This window comes from Phoca vitulina, unplaced genomic scaffold (assembly GCF_004348235.1).
Source record: "Phoca vitulina isolate PV1807 unplaced genomic scaffold, GSC_HSeal_1.0 scaffold2, whole genome shotgun sequence".
Lineage (NCBI taxonomy): Eukaryota > Metazoa > Chordata > Mammalia > Carnivora > Phocidae > Phoca > Phoca vitulina.
This window is the reverse complement of record NW_022589705.1, coordinates 70,502,744-70,530,073: the sequence shown is the minus strand read 5'-3', so window position 1 is coordinate 70,530,073 and position 27,330 is coordinate 70,502,744. Positions and strand designations below refer to the sequence as shown.

The following is a 27,330-nucleotide window of genomic DNA, read 5'->3' as shown; positions in this document are numbered from 1 at the left end:
CGCCCAGTAAGGGCCCGGAAGTGGGTCGCGCGAAGATTGCTGGGCGGTTCTTGCCGGAAGTGGAGAGCGGCTGGTCGCAGTCGGGAGGTGAGGCGGAACTCTGAGGTGAGGGTACGCGGCCGGGTAGGGACTGGGGTCCACTCCGCGGCCCACCGGCCCCTGGTGTTGTGAATGGCCCTTCCGGCCTTCGCGCGCGTGGCGAGCCCTACTGAAGGGGCCGGAGCGGAGGCCGTCAGGCCGACCCGGGATCCTGGGCGCGGTCTCTTGAGGTGGGGCTAGGGTGACCAACTGAGCCGGGCTCCTCTGGGGAGGCCCCTCCGCTGGATTTCGCAGTCCTGGCTGTTAGCCTCAGCGGGGCCTGATTCCTAAGGTGCCCAGACGTAGGCATTCCTAAGGAACCAGCGACACCTTAGAGTCTATCCCCCCCCCCATTTCGTCCCCATTGCACGGATGGGTAAATTGATCCCCGGGACGAAGAGGCTAGTCTACGATCTTATAGCGAGTGAGGGAAATAATTGGAATCAAGACCTAATTCCTTAGATCATCAGTTCCAGTTCCTTCCTACGACTATTTCCCAGGAACCTCTCTCTACCTCTTGAGTGGTCTTCCAGTCGGTGTCGTCTCGCGGGCGCTGCAGGTTAAAGACCACCCGCTGCGTGTTTTTTTGGTTTTGTTTGGTTTTTTGTTTAATGCAACCTGTTTGGAATGCCTGGGGAGTTTTTCAAAAGAGAGTGGGACAGGTCTTTGTATTTGCAGTCAGGTAGCCTCTCATTCCTCCAGGTCCGTTGCTCCTATTCTGAAAGGCTTAGTTAACTTTATTGAAGGTATTGCATACTTCTGGACCTGAAATCAGATGGTTCAGGTTTGGTCTGGCCCCACTGCTAAGTATCTGTAGCCATAGATGCATTATTTAACTTCCTTGAGCTTTATTTTTCTCATTTTTTAAGTGGAGATCTCTGCTTACCTCACAGGATTAAATTCAGTGTAACAAATTCTGTTTATTCAGTCAGGCACTGCCATATCCAGGGAATGCAGTTTTGAAACAAAACAAGCCAGACCCTGCCCACGTAGAGCTCTTGCAGGGACGTTTAAGAAGTAATTATAAATGTGGGTGCCTGGGTGGCTCAGTTGGTTGGGCGACTGCCTTCGGCTCAGGTCATGATTCTGGAGTCCCGCGATCGAGTCCCGCATCGGGCTCCCTGCTCGGCGGGGGGTCTGCTTCTCCCTCTGACCCTTCCCCTCTCATGCTCTCTGTCTCCCATTCTCTCTCAGATAAATAAATAAAATCTTAAAAAAAAAAAAAAAAGAAGTAATTATAAATGTGATGAGTGTTAGGAAAGAACAGGGTACTATGGAAGTATATAACTTGGGGTTCAGGAAAATCCCTTCTGCAGAGCAGAATTTAAGGTGAATTTTGAAGGATAAATAGCAATAAGCTTGATGAAGAGAGGATGAGAACCTTTTAAGGCAGAGGTTAGTATCAGAACTGTGTTAGTTGAAGCTCTTTGTAGGGATCCCTGTTCAAGTGAAAAACAGGACAGCCCAGCACATTCATCATTCACCATTCATTCATTGAGCCCTTAATATGTTTGAGGCACATATTAAATGAGGCATTTGGCCCTGGTGGCTAGGAATACAGTTGTTACCATGGGGGGTGGGGTGGGTCGGGGATGGCTTACCATCATAATGCACTGTGTGAGCACAGGGCTGTGCAAGAATAGAGGAGGAATACCTGAGCCGGGTATTACGCTTTGAGGAGGAAATGGAGGATAAGTCTAGCAGGACTTATTTAGCCATACGGTGAATCTGGAAAAGGGATTTACAGGCAAAGAGTGCAAGGACATGGAGATCTGGACATGTGAAAGACCATGGCTAGTTCAGTGTGACTGAAATTTCAGTAATGCATGGAGAAGTGAAGGAAGTGGGAAGTGGTGGGTCAAATATGAAGGACCTTGTAAATCATGCTGAATAATGTGGATCTTAGAAAGCTTGTGAGGATGCTTTGAAGGGTTTTATGTAGGAAAATGATGTGGTCAGATTTATGTTTTAGAAAGTTTAGTTTGTCAAGTTGGGAGGGACATGATGGTAAAGTAGACCAGTGTTGGGAAGCTTTTGCCATAGTTATGGCTTGAACTAAGACAGTGACAGTGGGAAGGAGAGGAGGGATCACATTTGAGCAGTATTTAAAAGATGGAATCCATAGAATTGGAGGCTAATTGTTTATGGACATGAAGAAATAGGAGTAGTCTAGGATGAATGCCTGGCTTTCTGGCTTAGGGAACTGGGTGGTACCATTCGCTAAGGTAAGTAATGTGAGAGGAGAGGGGTAAGTTGGGGAGGTAGCATGGAAAGAAAATGAATTTTGGACATATTTTATTTGAGGTGTTTGCAGCACATCCAGGCAAAGGTGTCTGATAAGGTATCCCAGCTAGAGGAAACCAAGAGCAAAGGTGTGGAGGCAGGAAAGGGTTTACATTCAGTGAAGTATTGGAGTTTGCCTGGAGTTTGCAGCAAAAGACCAGACCAGAAAAAAAGGTAGATAGATGGCTGCCAAGTTGGGAAGGGCTTTTGATGCCTTGTTTGAATGTGTTTGGGTTTTATTCTGTGGTTGGCAGTTTGCTTATTGTTTGAGTTGTGTTGATCCAGCATAAAGAAATTTCTGTAGGAATTTCCCACCTTTTTATTCACTAGAAATACTTCATCAATCAGGTGGACATAATTTATGTCTGAGAGGAGTTTAAATAAAATGCTAGCAGTGAAAGTACTTTGTCAAGTACAACCTGTCATGCAAACCAAAAGTGGTGGTATTGTAAGTTTCAGTGAGTGTATTTTTGCTCTGAGAAGTTAGCTGTTTAATTTGTAAAATGCTTGGTTTCCAATTTGAGGAGCAATCTTTTTTCTCACCCCTTTTCTTGGTTATACATACATACGTTGCAATTATTTTTTAACCAGGGACTAAGCCTTTAAAAAGTGACTTCCTCCTTTCAGTTTTCTGTGAAGCATTGTGAGTCAAAGATGCGTTTTACTTAAATGAGCAAATGCAAAATGTCATTGGAGGTTGAACCCTCTGGTTGGAAATTTAATTCTGAGATTTGAAATCTGAGGATCCTCAAGCTATATCTTACCCAGTCCTGGTGATTATCCCTTTGAATTGTCATCATCAGTTTCTTTTTTTACTTTCTATTAACCTGGCTTTCATACTTAAATTTCATCTTCTCTACCATAACCAGGCTAATCTTTTAAAAAGAACCATTTTCGTCTTCTTATCCTGACCTGGCTTCATATTCCTAAAGAATCAAATCTAAACTCCATTGTCCAGTTTACAAAATTCTCCACAATCGGACTCTTACCTTAATTTTCATTAGATGATGCAGATTGACATTCTAATTTACAAAGTCCTAAACTACTACATTAGCATTTTATTTATACCTCTTGCGCTTCCCTTTTGCTCCTTATTATACTAGAACAGGGTTTCTTAGAAACTTTGGCACATTTGACATTTAGGCTGGATGGTTTTTCATTGTGGGGTTGTCCTACCTGTACATTGTAGGTTTTTATCAGTATCCCTGGCTTCTACCCATCAGATACCAGTAGCACTTGCTCAATTGTGCCTACCAAAAATGTCTCCAGACATTGCCCAATGTCTCCTGGAGGACAGAATTGCCCCTGATTGAGAACCACCATTTTGGAAAGTATCATAACTATGTTGTGCAGTGTCTTATCTCTCCAACTAAATTTTCTATGGCAGGCTTCATGGCCATGCTTAGTACAATGTATGCACATTTATGATAAGCACTGGGTATCCTGTAGTAAATGAATCATTTTTCATTGAGGCATCAAGAATTACTGTTTATTCAAGGAATTTCTGGGTGGTACTTGAAGGACTTGCCTTTTTGGTTTTCCTCAGAGGATGTGATCTTGATAGAGTGCCTCTGATTAGGCACTGACTAGAAGAAAGCTTTGGGTTAGTTGACAGTGCAAGTCAGCAGATTTATATATCCCTTGTACTGGATATATAAATTCCTGTTATGCTCATGGTGCCTGCATTTAGACAGCTTGGTTTAGTGAAAAGGGATTACCATTTATTTTAAATTGCTTATAGTTTATGATGTTGGTACTCTGTTTATTTTGATTGGTTAAATTGTTAGAGTTGAATCATCTTTAAATTAATGCAACTACAGCATTCACCATGAAACTATTTCTTTTTTGATATGCCATTATGTAAACTTAATAAAAAGAATCAAAACTCTAAAAATATTCCTTAGCTATAATAAAGCTTTGTTTGCCTTGTATTAACAGACCTGCAGTGTTAAACTTTTCCATTTGACTGGAAAATATAGCTGAAATGTTTCATGGAAGGAGTGAGCTTGCTTTTTTTGTTTTTTGGTTTTTTCCTGCAGAGGTCATTTAAAATTCCTATACTTAAGTTTAATTATAGACTTAACAGTCACATGTTTTTTCATATCTCTAGCTGTAGCTGAATCATGGCTAGGGACAAACGGCATCTTTGGATCTATCTTTATGCAGCTACACAGCTGAAATCAGCCAATGGACTTTTTCCTTGTACAAGTAAAAGATGCCTGCTGAATGCTCTTATGCAGTTAATCTTCATAACATTCCTTAAATATAAGAGAGAGAGGGGAACCCATGGCCACATAAAGTTGTTTATTTGCCCTGACCATTGAAACAGCTAGTTCCTAAGTCTGACTTCATCTTACACATTCTAACTAGCTTTACTCCTGGAATTTCAGATAGGGAACAGAACCGGAGACAGGTGCTGATACAGGATTGGATTCTTTCCCTCCCTAGAAGATAGGCCTTTCTCTTTTAATCTAAACCTCAGATGGCAGTGACTCAGACACTAAATGTCATTGGTTCCCTCAGTGAAACCAAATGCTTGGGGAAGAACAGTGGCTCCTGATTTGGGTTAGATTTGATGGCATCTTTACTGGGGCAAAGTGGTATCTATTCTTTGGTTTCTAGGTTAAAACAACCAATTCATAAATGTCTCCTGTTAGCATGTCTAGGTTTGGCTTTGTGACATACTAGAGCCTAGTGATGAGAACTAGGCTCTAATTCTATATTGTTAGGAGCAGAACTAACTAATGCCTTATAGCTTCGTGGTACCTTAGGAGAGATATCCAAGTGAAGCTGGGTTTTGTTTTAGTTTTAGTATAAAGAAATTATCTAGGTATGTTAAAGAAGGTTTGGATAAATGGGTAAATTGTCCAAAACCCCATCACGTCTAATGTGACAAATATTGCAAATTTTGTGTTCTCTTCAAGTCTTTTTCCACAGTGCATTTAGCTATTCCCCTGTAAGTAGAAGTCTAAGGTTTCTTTTGGTTTTTTGTTTGTTTTTAAAGTAGGCTCCACGGGGCATCTAGGCGGCTCAGTTATTTGGGCGTCTGACTCTTGATTTCGGCTCAGGCCATGATCCCAGGGTTGTGGGATCAAGCCCTACATCAGGCTCCATGCTTGGCACAGAGTCTGCTTGAGATTTCTCTCCCTCTCTGTCCCTTGCCCCTTGTGCACTAGCTCTCACTCTCAAATAAGTAAATAAATAAAGTAGGCTTCACACCCAGCATGGAGCCCAATACAGGGCTTGAACTCACAACCCTGAGTTCAAGACCTGAGCTGAAATCAAGAGTCAGATGCTTAACCAGCGGAACCACCCAGGCACCCCAGTAGAAGTCTAAGTTAACATTGCAGGGAACATTTTCTGCCTATAACTTTTCCCACATTCGTATTATTTTCTTAGGATGCCATCTCAGGAACAGAATTAAAAAGTCAAGGCCAAATGAAGCATTTTGAAGCAGATCAGTTGGGTTATCATAGTTGCGCTATCATCGTGTGTGAGCAGACTTGTATAGCTGCTTTTCAGTTTTACTTAAGGGTATGACTTAGAGGAACAGCAACAGACAAAGTAGAAAATATTTTAAGCACAGCAGCTTCCAATTCAAGTAGACCACTGGCTTAATTGCCTGGTGAGATGAGACAAGAACTTTAGGAGTAAATCCGGTTCCATTTACTTCTGAACAACTTCCTTGAATAGGCAGAAGAAATTGGATTGTTTGAATTGTTGGAACGATGAGACTGTGAAGCAGCTTTGTCAGGAGTCACTAGCCATTTCTGATTTTTCTTGGTTTCAGACCACAAAAAAAATTGCTGGAGAATCAACCTCATAGTTTTCTTTTTGCTCTGCGTGATATCCCTCCAAGAGCTTATCCATTCTCATGACTTTGTGATATTTCTTTGCCGATAACTTGTAAAGTCTCCAGCCTTGATCCTTCCCCAGGCTTTATTTCTAAATACTTGTCCACCTAGAAGCTTCATCTCCTCCTCAGACTCTGCTGATCCAAAACTGACCTCATCTTCTTGCCCTAATACGTGCCAGAAACCTGTTTCTGCCTATAGTGTCATCATTCTCTTAAATCCCTGGATTTGCAATTTGAGTCATCTTTGCCTCCCTTCTCTGAGTGCTACAGTACTCAATAGTTAGCACCACACAGTTAGTACTTGTTCTGTGTTTAATGCACACTTGTTTTGTATGACCTCCAGGGGCAGTACCAAGATCAGTGGGTGGAAGTTGCAGGGAAGCAGATTTTGCCTCCATATAAGGAAGAACTTTTAAATACTTTGAGCTGTCTGAATGGAATGGGCTGCCTCCAGAAGTCTCGGGTTCTCTACACTGAAGGTGTTTGAACAGCGGTTACCTGACTAATTGCTGAGGATGTTGAAGGGATTGTTCTAGCATCAGATGGTGTTTTACAAGATGATTTCTAGAATCCCTCCTAATCCTGAGAGCCAGTGATTCAAGGGAAGGCAGCTTTGTTTCTCCTGCTAATTCCCTTGGGACAGGAAAACTATTTTACCATTCTTTTATAGTCCCACTTAATTCAGGTGCTGGTCACTTAGTTACCTTAAACTGATTATTTGTAGGTAAATTGATTCTTTTCTTTTGGTTTCTATATCGGGCTGGACACTAAATGTGTTTTATTTTCCTTTGAAATATAAAAAAATTATTTTTTCAGGGGTCCCTGGGTGGCTCAGTTGGTTAAGCGACTGCCTTCGGCTCAGCTCATGATCCTGGAGTCCCAGGATCGAGTCCCACATCGGGCTCCCTGTTCAGCAGGGAGTCTGCTTCTCCCTCTGACCCTCCTCCCCTTGTGCTCTCTCTCTCATTCTCTCTCTCTCTCTCTCTCAAATAAATAAATAAAATCTTTTTTTAAAAAAATTATTTTTTCAGCAGCCCTCTTACTTTACAGCTTGGTGAACAGCAGCATTTCAACCTAACTTAGACCCTAATAGCTTCCTAGTTCAACCTAACCTAGACCTTAATATCTTCCCCATTCCAAATCGCATTCTGTTTATCAGACAGTATCTGTAAAAATTTTGCTTTCATTATATTATTCCTTTACTCAATGCTTAAACAGCTTCACATTTTTCACAACATCAGATTCAAATACTGCCTGGCTTTCAGTGCCCTTCATAACCTAGTCTGGCTTGTTTATCCAGCCTTATTTTTCATGACACTTGATGCTCTCTGTGGGTTAACCTACTCACACTTTATGTACATAGCCTCTCCTCCTTGCTTCTGATTGCTCTGGAGTGTCTTCCCTTTTTCTTTTACTTTTTCCATCAAGATGCCCCACTTTCCTCCTGACACCAGACTATCTCCAGTCCTCACTGATTTCTTCTCAACTCTCAGAGCATATAGTCATTTATACTGTATCATTCAGAACCATACACATTCTGCAAAGAAAAAGCTCTAGTATATAGGCTGATACTATAACTTTTCCTAATCTGCGTGGAATTAGGACAAGTTTTCTTCCTAATCTCTAACAGAACTTTAAAAAATGTAGTCATCATTATTTATTCCATTGGCATTTTCATTTGTGTTGGTCTTCCCAATTAGAATGAAAGTTTCTGGAGGGCAGGGGCCATATGTCTTCTGTGTTTTTAGTAGCTGCTAAGTACAGTGCTAAGCACTTTGATTTTATGATCATCTTCTGTGTGCCAGGTTGTTCTAGGTGCTGCGTATTGGTGGGGCTGGGTTGGAGGAGGAGAATGGATAAATTCCCATCCTCCTGGAACCTGTCTTCTAGAACACCGCCTGCAGGGATAACATTTTACATTTGAACTGCATTTTAAGGCTCCCAAAATAACTCATCTCCTTCAATCCTTCCATCTCTGTGTGCTAAGTGAGGATCCATTATTAAATGACTGCCCTGTGGTTATACAGTGAATACATGGCAGAGTTGGGACTCAAAGCTTGGTCCCCTGAATCCTAGTTTTTTTCCTTAGACTTCTGTAATTAGAACTGCCTCTCTTTTTGAAGGTTTTATGATGAACACTTAGATAGTTGGGAATCTGTACATTCATTTATGGAGGCTTACACTTGGTTCTTGGCTATTGTCAATCAGAAATGACAACAAGATCAGGCAGAGCTGTAGTTTTCTACTCTGGCACTTCTAAATTCTTGTGGAAAAGCCTTATTTTAAAACATTTGCCTTCCAAATAGTGTCATCTAGCCTATGAAGAAATATTGGCCTCCATGGAGAAAATTGAAAGCAGAGAAATTAAAAGCTGCTAATAATGTAACTAAAGACACCATGAAGAGGCCTTGAACCCACAGTGCTGTGCTCAGCAAGTAGTAGGGGCTGGATGCTGTGATGAACCACATAGTCACTTAATTGCTTAAAAGTCATGTGGAGTGGTGGGAAGAGCCTCAGACTAGGATTCAGAACATTTGTGCTCGGAGTCTAGGTTCTCTACCCACTGGTTGTTCCATATCTGGCAGGCTTTTTAACTTCTGTGAGTTTTTTCATTCTAAAGGTGGGGATCAGTATCTTCTTAACAGACCCCATAATATTTTAAGTCTCAAAAGAAGCAACAGGGTGCCTGGCTGGCTCAGTTGGTTAAGCGACTGCCTTCGGCTCAGGTCATGGTCCTGGAGTCCCTGGATCGAGTCCCACATCAGGCTCCTTGCTCAGCGGTGAGTCTGCTTCTCCCTCTGACCCTAACCCCTCTCATGTGCTCTCTCTCATTCTCTCTCTCTCAAATAAATAAATAAAATCTTAAAAAAAAAAAAAAAAAGCAACAGATTGATGATGTAAAGCACTTACAACTACAGGGAATATTTTTAATTAATATTATATGACTAATAAGGTTATTTTCTTTACGGTACTTGGTTTGAAGATCTCTTTATCATTGTGATTTGTGTCCAAGAAGGTAGCATTTATTTGACAGATGGGGATATTTGTAAGATCCTGGGGGAAAAAATCTCCCTAGATTTGCCAGAGAGAAGAGACAGCCAGACTTGTTTTGAGGGGAGAGGGTAAAGGACCCTTATTAGCCTACTATATTTATGGTGCCTGCTGCTACTAGAATTACAAAGACATGGTTCCTCCCTTAGGGTGGCTAGTTGCCTATTAACTATTAAATAAATGATTCTAAACAATTATATTAAATGTGTGGTAGAGAGAAGTGCACAATGTTCTGTGTGTGTGTGGTTTTTTTTTTTTTTAAGATTTTATTTATTTGACAGAGACAGAGATAGCGAGAGCAGGAACACAAGCAGCGGGAGTGGGAGAGGGAGAAGCTGGCTTCCCCCGCCCTGCAGGAGGGAGCCCGATGTGGGACTCGATCCTAGGACCCTGGGTTCATGACCCGAGCCGAGGGCAGACGTTTAACAACTGAGCCACCCAGGCGCCCAATAAGTGCATAATGTAATGGGAGCACAAACTGGAAATGCTTCTTGGGGAGGTGGTACCTTAGCTGAGTCTTAAAAGGCAGTAGGAGTTCTAGAGAGGAGGCAGATTGAGAAGGAAAAGCATACCTGGACAAGCTTCCTAGAGAAGGTAACACTTTAGCTGAGTCTTAAAAGGCAAATAGGAGCTAGGAGACAGAACAACAACCAAGCAGAGTAGATAGCATGAAGGGTCAGAAGTGAGAGAAAGCATGATTCTTTCTGGAGAATGCAGGCAGTCCTGGCTTGCTGCAGTGTGTTTAGGAAGGGTGTGGCAAGAGGTAAAACTGGAAGAGAGTAGTAGGAGATGAAGCAGGACTAGATTATGGAAACCCTTATCTGGACTTTACTCTGAATGCCCTGGGAGAGTACTGAATGATATTAAGTAAAAAGACTATCATATTTACATTTGCCTTTGAGAAAGATTATGGTGGTAGTATGGAGAATGGATAAACAAGAAGTTGTATTACTGTAATTAGGAGAGACTGGCAAGGAGGTTATTGGAGTAATCTAGGCAAAGTCATGAAGACCTGATTTTTGACAATCAGGATGAAGGCAAGGGGCATCTATTCAGGAGATAAGCAAGATATAGCCTGTGGATTTTGATGACTGACTAGATTTGGGGGAGTAAGGAACAATATAATTTAGTTAACACTTAGGGAGTCCTTGCTGTTTTTCAGCACTGATCCAGTACTGCTACATGCACAGTTGACCCTTGAACAACATGGGGGTCAGGAGTGCTGACCCCCCAGTGCAATTGAAAATCAGCATATAACTTTTGACTCCCCCCAAATTTACTGATAGCATACCTGTTGACTAAAAACCTTAATGATAACATAAATAGTTGATTAACACATATTTTGTATGTTATATATATTATATACTGTATTCTTACAATAAGCTAGAGAAAAGAAAATATTGTTAAGAAAATCAAAGGAGGGGGCACCTGGGTGGCTCAGTCGTTAAGCAGCTGCCTTCAGCTCAGGTCATGATCCCAGGGTCCTGGGATCGAGCCCCGCATTGGGCTCCCTGCTCCATGGGAAGCCTGCTTCTCCCTCTCCCACTCCCCCTGCTTGTGTTCCCTCTCTCGCTGTGTCTCTTTCTGTAAAATAAATAAAATCTTTAAAAAAAAAAAAATCAAAGGAAGAGAAAATACATTTACAGTACTGTACTGTACAAAATTCATATGTAAAAGGATCTGCGCAGTTCAAACCTGTGTTGTTCAAGGGTCAAGTGTATTTCTCCTTTATTCTGACTTCAGCCCTTTGGATTTTGTACTGTTGTCTCCATTATACAAATAAGGAAGCTGAGGCTCAGAAAATTTGATAACACTCATAGTAACAGTGCCAATGAGTACTGTTACTCAAACCCCCAAACTATCTGACTTCTCTAAAGACCATGCTCTTAACCACTATACTTTGTTGCCTCATAGTTCTGGGTTACTAACTTGGTCAATCAGGTGATTGATAGTGCTGGACTTCCGAGACACTGGGGGTGGGAGGTGTGGGAAGATGATGAGTTCTGTTTTGGATACTTCAGTTTGAGATGTTTTCTGGACATCCAGGTAGGGATGTCTAGAAGGAAGCTGGACCTAAAATTATAAATTCCAGAAGGATGGCTTGAGTTGGATATGCTGTTCTGGGAGTCATTGGTCTCTAGATGGTTGTTGTGGTGCCACTCTGGAAGCAGGCTGGATGGTACTGTGATAATGCTAGTTGAAGACTTGGGAGTGGACATGACTACCTGAAGAGTGAATATGTGTGTGGCGATGGAGAATGAGACAAGGTGTGTCTTTTGGTCCCTTCAGTTCTGGATATTCTTTCCTATAGCATCTCACATTTCACCCTGCCTCTACCAAAAACAAAAAACTAAGTACTGTTCTCCTGTTTGGTTAATGGTAGAATGAGATTACCTGTAAATGATAGCTGTATTACCCTTTTACATTCTGTTTAAGTTAGACAGCGGAACTGTAGCTTGTTTAGCAATGAAAGCTTACAAGTCCCAAGTGAAGTACAGAAAAAAGGATCTAAAATCTCATGAAGCTTTTAAGATAGGTAAGTGTTCACCAACCCTGGCAGCCATTAGAGACACTTGTACTGTTTTCCATGTTAACAATAGCCTTAGCCTATAGTATCCATTGTATATGAAGCAATGTGTATTATAACAGAATGGGTGGTATCTTTTTTTTTTTTTTTTGGATTTTATTTTTAACAGGGTGCCTGGGTGGCTTATTTGGTTAAGCATCTGATTCTTGATTTTGGCTCAGGTTATGATCTCAGGGTCATGAGATCGATCCCTGCATCAGGCTCTGCGCTGGGCATGGAATCTTGGAACCTGCTTGGGATTCTCTCTCTCCCTCTGCCTCCTGCCCCCCCCCCCCCCTTGGGAAACCGTCCCCCCCCCCTTAAAAAAAAAAAAAATGAAGGGAAAAAAAGATTTTATTTTTAAGTAATCTCTGCACCCAACATGGGGCTCGAATTCACAACCCTGAGATCAAGAGTTATACGCTCCACTGACTGAGTCAGCCAGGTGACCCTGGAATGGGTGGTATTTATTAATGGAAGATAGCTTGGGAGTTTACTGAATTCCTTGCCTTTTCCCCTGGGATTTATAGACTGTAGTGGATTATATGTGACTCTGTACCTGGACGGTATCCAGAACGGTCAGTAATTTGGGTACTCAGGTGATGGTGGCATAACGTAAGGGAGAATATATATATTGGTTGCTTCTAGTCTATTTCATTTGTGAGAAGAGCAGAGACTTGGAGACTTCTGTTACTTCTCCAGGCAAGGGAATGAAAAGGTTTATTTGGTTCACATTTTCACTTTTTTCTCTGATTCTCTTTTAAATGACATTCTTGGGGTGCCTGGCTGACTCAGTCAGAAGAGCATGTGACTCTTGATCCTCAGGGTTGTGCGTTTGAGCCCCACATTGGGTGTGGAGATTACTTAAATAAGTCAAAACAAAACATTCTTGAGATGTCAAGATATGTGGAAGTATGGGAAACATGCTGGCAGTATAAAGAAATAAGTGATTCTTAAAATAATAGTGTTTAAAAATGTAGAAATTGATATTTTATACTTTAATAAAATCAAAAGTATTTAAACTAGTTAAATTTTTTTCGTGGATATTCGAATGTAGCATTAAATTTTTCTCACTTTTTACTATCCTTATTTAAAAATGTAAATTTTATCTCCTGTAATGTTGCTGTATTAAGGTCGGTCTTAAAGAGTTGAAAGCCTGTTCAGATGTCATGGCAGTGAGAGATACTGTTAACAGATAAATTTTTTTCTATGATAAAAACAAAAAACAAACAAAAACATTCTCTGGCAAGTCACTAGGCCCAAAGAGACCAAAGCCTATACACAGAAAAGAATGGACAGGGATTATATTGTCTTTCTTGGGGCGCCTGGGTGACTCAGTCAGTTAAACGTCTGCCTTCGGCTCAGGTCATGATCTCAGGGGTTCTGGGATCAAGCCCCATGTCGGGCTCCCTGCTCACCAGAGTCTGCTTCTCCTTCTCCCTCTGCTCCTTCCTCCCCACCCCCTCTCATGCTCTCTTTCTCTCTCTCTCTCAAATAAATAAATAAAATCTTTTTAAAAATTAAAAACTATATATATTGTCTTCTTTACTTTGTCTTGTAAGCTGCCTGTCTCCTCCACAGGGAGGACAGTGTGTTAGGTTGAGATCTTCTGAAATGTCATCTTTGAGGAAATTGTAATTGCTATGGTCATTTTAGGCAGTTTCAAGGGTGTTGAGCTCATTTAGCTTCAGTTACCTGAACTAATTAATGTTTTGAAGTGGAATCTCTCCCAAGTCAAGGCTTTGACTGAACTTTCACTGACTTATTTTTATGATATCACTTATCACCTCAAACATTTCATGTGGGTGTGTCTTGAAAACAATGATTATTTATGTGTATAGTATGGGCAACTTTTAGAACAGTTGCCCCTCTGGAGTTTTGGGATGCTATGCTTCAGGTTCATTAACTTCATAAATAAAACACCTTCTACTTGCCAAGTAGTGGTCTAGATGGTAGAGAATAATAGGGAACAAGCCAGAGAAGTTCCTTTCTCTGGTAGAGCTTAATTTCTTTAGGATTTAGACATTGAGTGAGACTAATTTCAGATAAATTAGTACTTGTGAAAGATCTGAAAAAAGCTCCTCTGGATGTGTCTGTCTTCCTACTGCAAGTCCAGATCATACCATCCTCATTTGTGAAGCCTGGCTCAATGGCAGCATGTCCATACTATCCTTACCTGATTCTTTCAGCTGATACGCTCTTCTTCCTGAAATTCTGTTACTCTATCTGCAACATTCTTATATCACCTTAACATTTTTTTTCTATTTGTTTGTAGTTGTTAGTGTACATGTCAAGTACCTACTATTAGACTGTAAATTATTGAGGGCAGAATAAATATCCTATTCATCTTGGTTTGGGGCATTCCATATGTTGGCAGCAGGATGTTGTAGGAAAAAATACTGAACTTAGAGCTAAAAGACTTAAATTTGAGTGCTGGCTTTCCTATTAATTAGCTGTGTGACTGTAAGCAAGTCATTTAACTTCACTGTAATTAAGTTTCCTCTCTCTACAAAGTGTAGTAATTAACCTTCCATTCCTGAATAGTCGTTGGGAGGCACAAACTGAGATAATATATGTGACTGTACTTTATAAATTCTATATTAAATTTATAAATTCTATATGTTAAATATTCGGGCACAAATATTTCGTGGTGTCATAGAAATATTCAGTAAGTATTCAAATGAGTAAACGTTTGCTTTCAGTGAACACCTTTTTCGGGGTAGCTCCCTTGTTTAATGAAGTCTTTATGATTTTGCAAATATGTTAGTCTATTTTTCATCTTGTTTTATTATTAACTTCTTCTGTTCTTCAGATTTAGCATCCTCCTCACCCCACAAGTATTGTGTCTTTTTTCCTTAGGTGCTATGTACTATTAAAACAACAAGTGACATATGATCTCTTTCAGCAGGTGGTACATTATGGCTGACATGCAAAATCTGGTAGAAAGACTGGAGAGGGCAGTGGGCCGCCTGGAGGCAGTATCCCATGCCTCTGACATGCACTGTCCTGGAGACAGTGCTCCGAAAGGTAAGCAGTATACAGTGCAGCAGAATACTTGGAATGAAGACACAGCGTCTTCGCCTGAAAGCTTTCTATCAACAGTGTATTCTCTCCTTTGGAGTTAACTTCCCAAAATGCTTAATCTACTAAGTTCATCGCCTGTGAACAGATAAGGGAGGAAGTGACTTATGCAGGGAGGCCTGTGGTTATTTTAACATAAGAACTTCCTGCTTGTGTGATACTTCCTGTTCTTTCTTTAGCAAAACCACTCTAGTGTAAGTTGAGTGACAAGTGATATTAAAATTTCCTCTGTCCAAATGATTGGCAAATTAGCCTGTTTTGCATATGCACCAAATTAATCATACAATGTTAGAGCTAAAAGGGAGCTCAGGGGATCTTTTTTTTTTTTTTTAATTTTCATTTTATAGATAAAGAAAATTAAGCTCAGAGAGGAAAAGGAACTTAGGGTCACACAGTCAGTTAGTGGTGGTACTGGACTCATGTTCCAGTATTCTGTTTACTGTATTACTTTGCCTCTCCACTTTCATGTGGAAGTGCTTTTTAACAAATCATCTTTCTGGTGCATGACTGATTCTTTGTGGTGTGTCTGTCTTTAGCAGGAGCAGCTCCATATGTGCAAGCATTTGACTCACTGCTTGCCGGTCCTGTGGCAGAGTACCTGAAGATCAGTAAAGAGATTGGGGGAGATGTGCAGAAACATGTAAGGATGTTTGCCCCTTTTTCCCTCTTTTAAGGACTGGTGGCTGTCTTCAAATCCTACTCCCTGGTTTAAGAGCCCCTTGAGAGGCTCCTGGCTCCTACTGTTTTACCTTCATTGAGGAGCTCACTCCAGGCACTGGAACAGCTCAGATTTTTCCAGGCCCTCTGCTTTTATCACATTTTCTGCATGGGCTTCTTTTATACTGGTAACTTGCTTGGTGCATAAAATATGGCTTGGGGGGTGCCTGGGTGGCTCAGTCAGTTGATTTTGGCTCAGGTCATGATCTCAGGGTCGTGGGATCGAGCCCCGCATTAGGCTCCATGCTCAGTGAGGAGCTGCTTGAGAGTCTTTCTCCCCCTCCTCCCCTCCCCCCACATGTGTACAATAAATAAATAAGATCTGTTAAAAAAATAAAATAAAATATGGCTTGGTTCATCTTTATAGTGAGAACGTTCTACCATTCTGATCCCAACATGTTATATAACCAAGCCTAGGGTGGCTTATTCAAAGGAGTCATAGTCATGACTTCGCATTTATAAAACTATGCATGATAGTTATTAGTTATGCTAATGTGAGTTATTTTCACACTTAGTTCACAGCGAGAATGTGAAGTAGGCAATGACAGGTGCCTCTCCACCCACCTCGCTTCATGCGCTGCCACCTCCATTGTCACCACCCACACTCAGATATATATTCTGAATCTCTCTTTGGGACCCAGAATCTTTCTGCTAGTCCTCTGAGTGATCCTCTGTAAGCAATAACCATGTTTAGGATCTTCCTGACCCTTCAGCAAGACTGGTTGCTTGATCTTTGGAAGATTACTATTTTGAGCCTTTCATGTACCATCTGTTGGCAGTGGTGTAGCTCTACTGAGTAGGACTGGGACTTAGATACAAGAGTGAGGTTTGCATTTTTACTTTGTACAGTGTAACATTTGCAAAGATTTAAAAACATGTATCACTTGTATGTTCTAAAAACACAAATCTAGAAAAAATAGGTTATCTTATTTGAATTTTTGTATTTAGATAGTGCTTATAGCCTCATGTTTCTTAAACTCTTTTGACCATGACTATAAGTAAGAAATACGTATTTGTATGGGACGCCTGGGTGTCTCGATTTAGTGTCTGCCTTCGGCTCAGGTCATGATCCCGGGGTCCTGGGATCGAGTCCCGCATCAGGCTCCCTGCTCCGCGGGGAACCTTCTTCTCCCTCTGCCTGCCGCTCCCCCTGCTTGTGTTCTCTCTCTCTGACAAGTAAATAAATAAAATCTTTAAAAAAAAATTAAAAATAGAAATAAAAAAGGAAATATGTATTTGTAACTGGTCATAAGTTTCACTAAGCGGTGCTTCTCCTACTTGTACTGCGCTTTTTTTTTTTTTAATCTGAATGGGTTATGACCCAGCGTTTTAGAAATAGCTTTAACCTAAAGGAGTAAATACCTTGAGAATTTAGGCATAAATTTGGCCTTTGCCTTTCCTTCTGCCTCAAGTTTTTGAGAAAAGAGCCCTTTTGGTGGTGAGAGACAGGAGGGATTTTTCAGTGCGCTTCATACCGCACCGCATGTACATTGGCTAACTGATTTCATCTAAGGCTCACCCTGATTATCCTCATTTCCTGGATATGTATCCCTGATGAGTTCCAGCAGGAACAGTGCTATATGCAATTCTGTTGTCACTCCCTGGAATCCAGAGTACCTGAGGAAAGCAACAGGACGTGCCTGGGTTGCTACCAGAGTACATGAAAGTGGAGGTTTCCGGTTATTCTTCTCAGGACCCTCTGCAGTTGTAATGTGTCACTGATAAATGATTCTTCTTTCTGGCAGGCGGAAATGGTCCACACAGGTCTGAAGTTGGAGCGAGCTCTCTTGGTTACAGCCTCTCAGTGTCAGCAGCCCGCAGGCGTAAGTTCACTGCTAGTTGGTCTCCTTGTCGTTTGATGCTCAGGACAAGTTGAGAAGTTTCTGCTAAGTATCACAACATGCTAAAATAGATCTTCCAGGCTCATGTATGTTCACACCAAGTACCAGAAGTAGTCAGACTTAAAGTGCATGAGAATGTGCCATTGAGTATTTATTGGACTCTACTGGGTTTGTTTTTTTTTCCTGTCATTTTACTTAGGACCGTAGTTTACTCCTGGACCTTGCTTTTTCCTTCAGTAGACAACCTTTTTTAACCTCTTGGCTGAGGCCAAATTCATCATATTGTCCCCTAAGCCGTTTGGGTCATAGAGAGTGGTTCTCTTGCTTCACTGTGACTGGGCTTTAGTAATGCTGCTGTGGAGATCCTAAAACCCCTAAAGTACTGCTTCTCCCTCATCCTTCTGTGGTTGGGAGCTCCCTTTAAGTTTACTCTTGCCTCAAAATTTTATGCTGCCAAGGTATGAAAATCAGTTAGAAAAAATGTAGATTTTTCTCAGAGCCAAAGATCTTAGTTTTATTCTATTTGTTCTTTCTGCATTTGACTTTCCTAGGCAGAGGGTTAATAAAATAAGGCTTTCTGTTAATGCTCTATTAAAACCCCTGGACCCTCAGCATGCCTAAATAATGTAAAAATAGTATAAGATAATGTTAAATATATTAGACTCTAATTCTTAATCTGTCTTGAATGGTTAACGTATTTTATCTAAACCTTCTCTTCAAACTCACACTTTTCCCAGCAGATCAGGCAGCTGAGACACTGTTAATATTTCCCATGCTTTAGACTAAGTGTTGATAAACTACAGTCTCCAGGCCAAATCTGGCCTGCCATCTCTTTTGTAAATGAAAGATTTTTGGAACACAGCCATGCCCATTCTTTCAACTATTGTCTATTGCTGCTTTATATACTATAATGGCAGAATTGAGAAATTGCAGCAGAGACCATATGTCCTGCAGAGACTGAAATATTTACTGTGTGGCTCTTTAAGAGAAAGTTTGCCGACTCCTGCTTTAGACTGTTTTCATGCTAAGATCTGAGAATTGAGATGTTCAGGAAACTGAGCTGGAAGGATAAATCTGAAAGGATAAAACATGGAAACACAAGATTCATCCATTTTGTTAAGCTGCCTCTTCAAATGCCAAGCCCCCTAATTGCATTTGATTCAGCAGATCTCTGCTCAGCAGCTGCTGTATGGCTAGCAATGTATTGAGGACTATAAGGATTATAAAAGAGGGTTGAGACAAAGCCTTTGTCTTTGAAAAATTAATGAGAAATATTGAAAAACATACTCACATGGGTCCATTAATAGTTATGCTGATGTGTGATAAGGTGCCAGAATTGGTTATGCGGACAGTAGCTGCTATAAGAGGCCAGTGTGGCTGGAGCTGGAGGGCTGTTCCTCATGAAGCCTGAGGAACATTTGGATAGATGGAAAAAGAAGAGACCATCATGAGTAAAGGCTCGGAAATGAGCTAGTATCTCTTATTAGTGGGACAGAAAAGAGACAAGTGTCTGAAATGGTAGAATTTTGTGGTGTAGCTGGAGTATGGGTCCTGATCCTGAAGAACCACCAAATCTAGCCTGAGGAGAGTGAGATGATGAGCAATATTTTAGCCATATGAATCTGTGCAGGATAAATACAAAGTTTGAGTGTTCATTATAGGCCATGAAGAATTCTTGCCTGCAGAATCAGAGTTGACCAACATATAAAGCTTTTGCAGAAAGACTAACCTGAATCTTTTCCTGCATCTTTCCCTAGAATAAGCTTTCTGATTTGTTGGCACCCATCTCAGAGCAGATCCAAGAAGTGTTAACCTTCCGGGAGAAGAACCGAGGCAGCAAGTTGTTCAATCACTTGTCAGCTGTCAGCGAAAGTATCCAGGCCCTGGGTTGGGTGGCTATGGTGAGCAGTGCAGCTTTCATGGGAGGGAAGGGATGGAATGAAAGCGGTAAGGAGATACGGCTTGAGAAGCTCTGAGTCACTGACAGCTTCTCTTTCTGTAGGCTCCCAAGCCTGGTCCCTATGTGAAAGAAATGAATGATGCTGCCATGTTTTATACAAACCGAGTCCTCAAGGAGTACAAAGATGTGTAAGTCCAGCCTTTTCTCAAGGGGTCAGGGACAAGCCAGCTGGTTACTTGCTGGAGTAGCACTTTGGGGTTAAGGCTGTTGTGTTGGTTCTGTACCCCAGGGCTGCTTTCTGGAAAGTTTGACAGATACTGGCTCATAGAAGCTGTATTTGCAAGCAGGAAGTGTTTCTGCTTTCACTTCTGCTTTTTCTAAGGGTTTGTAGAGCCCCTTTTAGTCTTCTAATCCTTACCCTTTCAGGTTTAGGAAGTTTTGCTAGAGGTAAAATGGACGAATGCCCTTTATTTTTTTTTTAAGATTTTATTTATTTATTTGTCAGGGAGCAGAAGCAGGGGGGAGGGGCAAAGGGAGAAGCAGGCTCCCCGCTGAGCGGGGAGCCTGATGTGGGGCTCGATCCCAGGACCCTGGGATCCTGACCTGAGCCGAAGGCAGACGCTTAACTGACTGAGCCACCCAGGCATCCTAATGAATGCCCTTTAATTTGCCTGTTTAGACAAGGTGGATTTTGTTCCTTTGTTGAGAATTTCTAACTGGCCCCATAACAAAAGGTTCAGTAAGATTTACTAGGAAGTTTACTAGGTAAAGTGAGAGGAGGGCTGTTTTGGCAAAGCACAGGTATCAAGTAAGAGGCGTGGGGGGTCATTGTATGTCTAACCACATATGTTCACCAGTCCTAACAGACTTCTCCATTGTTAGTTTCGAGCTGGAGTGACTGCAGGCAGCTATCACTCATCTGCATAATTACCCAAACCCTTCCTTTCTTCCATCAATCATTTGTTGAGTAACTACTCTGAAGGAATAGCCTTCATCTGTGTGAAATAGTTTCAGAACACCAGGTACTTCCTTGATCTTTCCAGCAATCTGGAGTTAAGCGTTGCAGTGTTTTGATTTACCCCACCATTAAACTCCACATTTTACAGTTGAGCAAATTAGGTCTTATGCTAAATAGCCAGAAAGTCTTCCAGCTAATATATAAGAAGAGGGGAGACTTGAACCATAGTGCAGTGCTCTTTCTATAATCTAATGATCATTATTTCCTCCAGGGAAGTTTTAAATTTTTGGTGGGAGGGGCATATTTTGACATAAGGCACTGTGCTATAAGGCAGTTGAGTTTCTTGAAGTCCTGGAGTTCCACAGTGATGCCCGAGGAACCTTCTCTCCACCACAGCTTCATGCACAGAATGTCTGCTTTCATTAGTTTTGTATATTATGTTCTGCCCAAGGTCTACTTAGAAAAAACGGTTTTGCTATACTTAAAAAAGTTTGAGGAATACTGCTATACTAGATAGGAAGAGATATGATCAGCAGTCCCTATCCTAATAGACTTTAGTCTAATTAGGGTAATAGAATAGGTTAAAAAAGAATAGTAAAGCTCGGTTTTTTTTTTTAAAGATTTTATTTATTTGATAGAGAGGGAGAGCACAGAGGGAGGGTGAGAGGGAGAAGCAGACTCCCTGCTGAGCAGGGAGCCTGATGTGGGGCTCGATTCCAGGACCCTGAGATCATGACCTGAGCCAAAGGCAGACGCTTAACCAACTGAGCCACGCAGGCGCCCCGTAAAGCTCAGTTATGATAGAAAAGCTGCCATAGAGCAGAGCCACGCCACAGCCAGGAGAATACCAGCTCACAGATAGGAGGGGTTCTGGAATCACTATTGTAATGTACCCTGGCCATCTGTGATGAGTTCTTCTTTAATTGTCCCAGCGATAGGAAGCATGTGGATTGGGTCAAAGCTTACTTGAGTATATGGACGGAGCTGCAGGCTTACATTAAGGAGTTCCACACCACCGGACTGGCCTGGAGCAAAACGGTTAGTGAGTCTTCCCTCCCTCCCTCTATCCCTTCAGGACGGGGTCCATAAGTTTCCTAGACTTTGTTGCTACCAAGGTCCAAGAAGGAATGCTAGTCTTTTCAGTGGAGAGTAGAAAGAAAAAGGGGAGAGAAAAAAAGGGAAAAAAGAAAAGAGTACAGAAAGCAAGGATCAGAGAAATACTCAGTTCTATTCGGTTTCAGTACACATGGGTCAGAGACTGTGGTTGGGCTAGAGGGCAGCCAGAAGAATGAGTTACATTATCCCAACCCTCCAGAAGCTTAAAAACAAAAATCCTAAGTCACATCACCAAGCTAAATGCTATACTAAAGATATAGACTACAGAGTAAAAGGGAGTGTGAGTCTCACCGGAAGAGAGAGTATTTTGAACAGGTGTACTCTGATCCGAGACTTTTTTCAAGTATAGAACAGTGAGAAGTGGGAGAAATGGGGATGCTAGCAAACAGCATAGCTTAAACAGAGTACGTGTAACATGTAGAGTAAATGTAGAGATTGGTCATCTCTGGCTTCAGTAAGGAGAGAGATTTTTGGGAGAAAAGGCTGGAAAGGAGGGTTGATTATGACTTTTAGACTTAATAATAGGTGATAAGTACCTATCATAGGTATTCGAGCAAGAGAGTGCTAATGATCAGACTTGTCCTTAAGGGAGTCTCAGTTTATAGGTTAGGGATAAGGGCTCGTGCTCAGACTGTGGAAGTGCTCTCATGGTGCTAGGGGCTGGTACAGAAGAACTTGCAGAAGCTATAACCAAGATAATGGAAAGATTTGATGGAATTGAGGGGGTTGGAAGACTCCAGAAAATTGAACAGTCAAGCTTGGATTGCAACATCTTTTACTTAAATAGAAACAAGGGAGTGATTGTACAGTCTCGGCCTTGTTGAGGCTGAGGTACTGGTGACACACTAAGTTGATTTACAGAGCTGGCTTAGAGCTGCAATTAGGTAGAGGCCCAAGGAACGATGGGAAAGTTGAAAAATGGAGCTGGGTTGGATCCTTGGGAAAGGGTAAAGGGAATAAAGCCAAGTTGAGTGTGGATAGGGAGCATGAATCAAAGCATCAAGGGCTACAGTGGGTACCCCATGTCCATGAATACATGTAGACCCTATTGGGAAGGCTACAGAGGGGAAGAGAGGATGGCTATGTTACCTGCCTTTATTATTCCAGGGGCCTGTGGCAAAAGAACTGAGTGGATTGCCATCTGGACCCTCTGCTGGATCAGGTCCTCCTCCTCCCCCACCAGGCCCACCTCCCCCACCAGTCCCCACCAGTTCAGGCTCAGATGAGTCTGCTTCCCGCTCAGCACTGTTTGCGCAGATTAATCAGGGAGAGAGAATCACACATGGTAAGTGAATATTTTGGCAAGAAGAGTTGGTACAGTAAGTTGTTTGGGCCAGATCTTACCAGCTAGAGACCTGACGATCTATAAACCATAACCCTGGTTTGTGTATGGGAGATTTCATTTGGGGTGTCAGTGTCCTTCAGGTTGCCCAAAGGGACCTCAAAGCTGGCTTAAATGGAAACTGAAATGGGTGATTACAGTTGAGGGAACCCTTCTGCCCCATAGGAAAGTTATTTAATATTAAGTGGTATATATAGAGTACCCTGTTGTACCAAGGCATGGTGCTGGCAGTTTACCCTAGAGCCTTTTTGGTGTTACCACACGGTCTCTTTGGGAAGTCATTGTGTGTGTGTGTGTGTGTGCATGTGTCGGGGGGGAGGGGGTGGTTAACTACCTCAGAGGATGTTTATTAGTCATGGAAATTTTGCATAAGATTTACCAATGTTGGTACAGAAAAAGTAGACACCCTGTACACAGGTAGAAGACTAAATTACACAGCCCTCTTCTAGGAATCTGCCTATAAAAATATCTAAAATAAAGAACAAGTATTATATAGTATTTTTTGTAGTAGCTAAAAATGGTATAACAACCTAGATATCCAGCAGTAAGAGAAATGGTTAACTGTGGTATGGCCTCCTAATGAGATATTATGCAGCCATTTAGTCTTTTTCTACAGTGAACCATGCAGTGTTGAAGAAGAAATCTAGTATTTATACCACAGCCACAAGGAGTGGTGGAGCTGAAAGGGCCAGTCATTATTGGTTATTTAGATTGGGGCATATTCAAAAGCAAGAAGTCTTATCAGCCCGCAGCAGGTGATTATGGAATCTTTTCCTTAAAAAGAAAGAAAAAAGACATTTTTAGAAACTGTAGGTTAACATGAGAAAATTTTTAAGTGTTAACTGGTTAAACCAAACTTGTTAACAGTGTGTATGATTATAACCAAATACAAAACTTCTATCAGTAGGAAAACATGTGGAATGAGATTTCAAATGCAAACACTGAGTAGGGGGCATGGTAGGTCAGCTGTGGGTGAGGTTTCTTTCCTTTTACCAAATTTTCTTTACTATCACGTATTACTTTTTCTTCTGTTGCTTTAAAAACTGTACATATTTTGTGAATATATATTTGGTATGTGTCTTTCAGGATCTTTTTCTGTGCATTCACATACCCATTCCTTTCATACACATTCCATGTTTTGTTTTGTTTTTTAATGGAACTGTATATTTGAACCATGGGGTAGAAGGGAAATTCTAAAAGCATTTCTCCAAAACTGCTTGTGAGAGAACATCTCAAAGGCCTTGGCTTTTGGCTTCAAAGTTTTTGTTAAAACTGAGAGCAGAAGTTGGTAATTGCCTCAGCCCAAAGCCGTGGTATGAGGGTCAGGCACAAGGTAGCTGTTGTTCCTACAGCCCTGAAACATGTATCTGATGACATGAAGACTCACAAGAACCCTGCCCTGAAGGCTCAGAGTGGCCCACTACGAAGTGGCCCCAAACCATTCTCTGCACCTAAACCAGGAGTCAGTCCATCCCCCAAACCAACCACAAAGAAGGAGCCGGCTGTACTTGAACTGGAGGGCAAGAAGTGGCGAGTGGTGAGTTAAAAATGCCAGGACTCGGGAAGCAAGAAGTGGGGACAGGATTTAAACGGAGCACAGCCAAATGAGTGCAGGGTTCTAGCTTAAGATTACAAGAACAAAAGTTTGGGACAGCTTGTTTTCGGGGCTAGTGTGTATTAGTGATGAGATTCCTGAAAGGGGTATCTCTTTAACAGGAAAATCAGGAGAACGTTCCCAACCTGGTGATTGATGACACAGAGCTGAAACAGGTGGCTTACATATACAAGTGTGTCAACACGACATTGCAAATCAAGGGCAAAATAAACTCCATTACAGTAGGTGAGTTTTTGTCATTGTCCTAGGCAGGCTCTGTCCTAGAGTCTGAGAGGGCTGGAACCATACCTACCCTATTCCTAAAGATTCTTAAATTTATTACAGTAGCTTCCTTTAAAGTTATACTGTTGATGGGGCGCCTGGGTGGCTCAGTTAAGTGTCCAACTCTTGATCTCAGCTCAGGTCTTGATCTCGGGGTCGTGAGTTAAAGCCTTGTGAAAAAGTTATACTGTTGATCTGCTCCCTTTCTTCTAGATAACTGTAAGAAACTCGGTCTGGTGTTCGATGACGTGGTGGGCATTGTGGAGATAATCAATAGTAGGGATGTCAAAGTTCAGGTAACTTGATATCTTGGCTCCTTCCTTTGGTCCCTGAGGAATTAATTGAAAGACATGGCTGACCCACAGATGTTGCTGTGGTGGGAATTTGATTCTACTGAGTCTGTAAGCTGAGCTGCTTTGGTGGCAGAAAAGGAGTTGGCTCTTATAGTTATGAGCCCTTTCCAGCACCCATTCCCAACCCACCTCTAGTATCCAGTATCTGCTGTGTACGTGTGAGCTTTTCATGTAGTTGCTGAATCACATGAAACAGGGAAAGCTTTTTCCTGAAATTTACTGTTGCTCTCCTCGGCCATTGGGACTCAGCTTCTTGGTTTCCTCTGCAGGTAATGGGTAAAGTGCCAACCATTTCCATCAATAAAACAGACGGCTGCCACGTTTACCTGAGCAAGAATTCCCTGGATTGCGAGATAGTCAGTGCCAAATCTTCTGAGATGAATGTCCTCATTCCTACAGAAGGCGGTGACTTTGTAAGTTCCTTGATCTCTTTGGTGGTATGATCTAAAAACAGGAGGGACTGAAGATTTCTTGCATTGGAGAAAGCTAGTTCATGGCCATTCTGCACCGAGTGGGTCCAACCTAGCAATACACAGCTCAAACACCCGTGAGTGTGAGATAGTCTCTTGAAGTGGCTTTCCTTTCTTAGGTTGAGCAGACGCTCAGGGTAGTAACAAGGAATGGGATTGAGTCCTAGCCCCCTATAGGACTGGCGCCGTGCAGCCATATACGTCCTTATCTGCGCCTCCCAGGTCTGTCTGCCCAAGATTGCTGATCCAGGAACAGTAGGAAACAGACTCACACCTCTGCCTCTCTGGCCCTGGGGCCTTTCCTTATTCCTCCCGCAGGGCTCCTTCGTTATGTCAGTGGCAGGGGAGGTAGGTAGTATGACATGTGCTGCCAGTTACATAGCCAGGCTGCTACATCTGGTCTCGCTCTCACGACATCCTACTTGCTCCAGGAGTTTAGCGGAAGCAATCGTTGGGAGAAAAGTGTAAGATTTAACCCCAGTTTATTTTGTAGCTTGGACTGAAACGTGGTTTTTTTATTTGCAGAATGAATTCCCAGTCCCTGAGCAGTTCAAGACCCTATGGAATGGGCAGAAGTTGGTCACCACAGTGACAGAAATTGCTGGATAAGCGAAGTGCCACTGGGTTCTTTGCCCTCTCCCTCACACCACGGGATAAATCTCTATCAAGACGGTTCTTTTCTAGATTTCCTCTACCTGTCTCCTCTTAAACTGCTTCTCTGCCTTGAGAAGCACAGCTACCTGCCTTCACTGAAATATACCTCAGGCTGAGATTTGGGGCGGGAGAGCAGGTCAGTTGATCTTCTGCAGGAAGGTGCGGCTTTTCCCTATCGGCTCAACCACACCGCCAGTCCATTCTTAAGGAACCGCACACCAGGACTGGTGTGTTTTTAGCTTTCAGCCTTTGGGGGCTATTTGACCAACAGTCTTTGGGAAGAATAAAGCAGTCCCCAGGGATTAACAGATCAGAATGTTCACACAAGTTCATCTTTTTCTAACAATGAGCATGAAGTTAGCAGAGGCTGGTGTGATTCTAGCTGATTCTTCTAACCAAACTAATTTTTCACTGTTGACAAGTGAGGCAGGGGTTGCACCGGACCAAAGGCTGAAACTTGGCCAGCTAGCATTCCAAGCAAAATTGTTTCCCATAAGCATTCCTTTCATTCTGCGTTCCGTCCTGGGTCTGCCTGAACCTGCGAGAGTAGGTTCTCCTGTGTGAGCGGCTGCGGCAGTGCCCTGCACCCAGGCCAGTTTAAGGAGTCTTGGCCCCTTCCTTTCACTGGGATCCCTGCCCAGCACCTTCCTATAGACGACTTAAGAAAAAAAAAAAAAAGGAAAACACACCATTCCAAGGAATCTGGAATTCCTTCCTCCTTCCGTGCTAGGTGCCTGTCCTCCACCTTCACTGCCTCCTCCGCCCCGTCATGCTCAACTGCTTTTGGTTTCTGTCTGGGCACCTGAACAAAGGACGAAAATCTCCACCGTAGCCTGGTTTTAGGTCTTATGTAAGAATCTTGCACAGCACTGCTAATGTAAATTACAGTTTTTCTCTCTAGGACACTTACCAAAATATGCACATTTTTTTGGTGGGAAGAGAGATTGTCCTGTGACTTCTACCCATTTCCTGAGGCCTGTGGAAATAAACCTTTATGTACTTAAAGTTATACAGAAAATAGAATAAAATTAATACCAAACTTGCTTACTATCTACCTATGGTGTTTACTGTACAGAGATGTAAGAATATTTTTTGAAGTAAACTCTGCCTCAGTGTGGGGCTCAAAACTCAGAATCCCGAGATCAAGAGTCAAATGCTCTACCAACTGAGCCAGCCAGGTGCCCTGAG

The 27,330-nt window shown here is 42.1% G+C and overlaps 1 protein-coding gene across 6 annotated transcripts; it reads left to right on the top strand.

The window, feature by feature from the left end:
* Positions 1 to 27,181, top strand: CAP1 (cyclase associated actin cytoskeleton regulatory protein 1). 6 transcript variants are annotated; one of them, XM_032432057.1, is made up of 13 exons: positions 1 to 87; positions 14,740 to 14,861; positions 15,452 to 15,555; positions 17,378 to 17,455; positions 19,231 to 19,374; positions 19,476 to 19,561; positions 21,264 to 21,369; positions 22,555 to 22,732; positions 24,142 to 24,326; positions 24,506 to 24,629; positions 24,879 to 24,961; positions 25,288 to 25,431; positions 26,014 to 27,181. In XM_032432057.1, exons 2-13 carry the CDS (start codon positions 14,753 to 14,755, stop codon positions 26,095 to 26,097), a joined length of 1,425 nt encoding a protein of 474 aa, XP_032287948.1. In that variant the 5' UTR covers positions 1 to 87; positions 14,740 to 14,752; the 3' UTR covers positions 26,098 to 27,181. The 6 variants fall into 6 exon arrangements, with proteins under 6 accessions (XP_032287948.1, XP_032287956.1, XP_032287976.1 ...); XM_032432065.1 differs by having other exon boundaries at positions 3 to 87; positions 14,743 to 14,861; XM_032432085.1 differs by having other exon boundaries at positions 18 to 105; positions 14,743 to 14,861; positions 15,455 to 15,555.
* The last annotated feature ends 149 nt before the right edge of the window (positions 27,182 to 27,330 follow it).

What these genes read in the sequence shown, in the direction of transcription:
- CAP1 (XM_032432057.1), top strand. Translation starts at nt 14,753, where the DNA reads ATGGCTGACATGCAAAATCTGGTAGAAAGACTGGAGAGGGCAGTGGGC. An exon ending in GACTGGCCTGGAGCAAAACG is followed by an intron (nt 21,370 to 22,554) that starts GTTAGTGAGTCT and finishes TTATTATTCCAG; the next exon opens with GGGCCTGTGGCAAAAGAACT. An exon ending in CTACAGAAGGCGGTGACTTT is followed by an intron (nt 25,432 to 26,013) that starts GTAAGTTCCTTG and finishes TTTTATTTGCAG; the next exon opens with AATGAATTCCCAGTCCCTGA.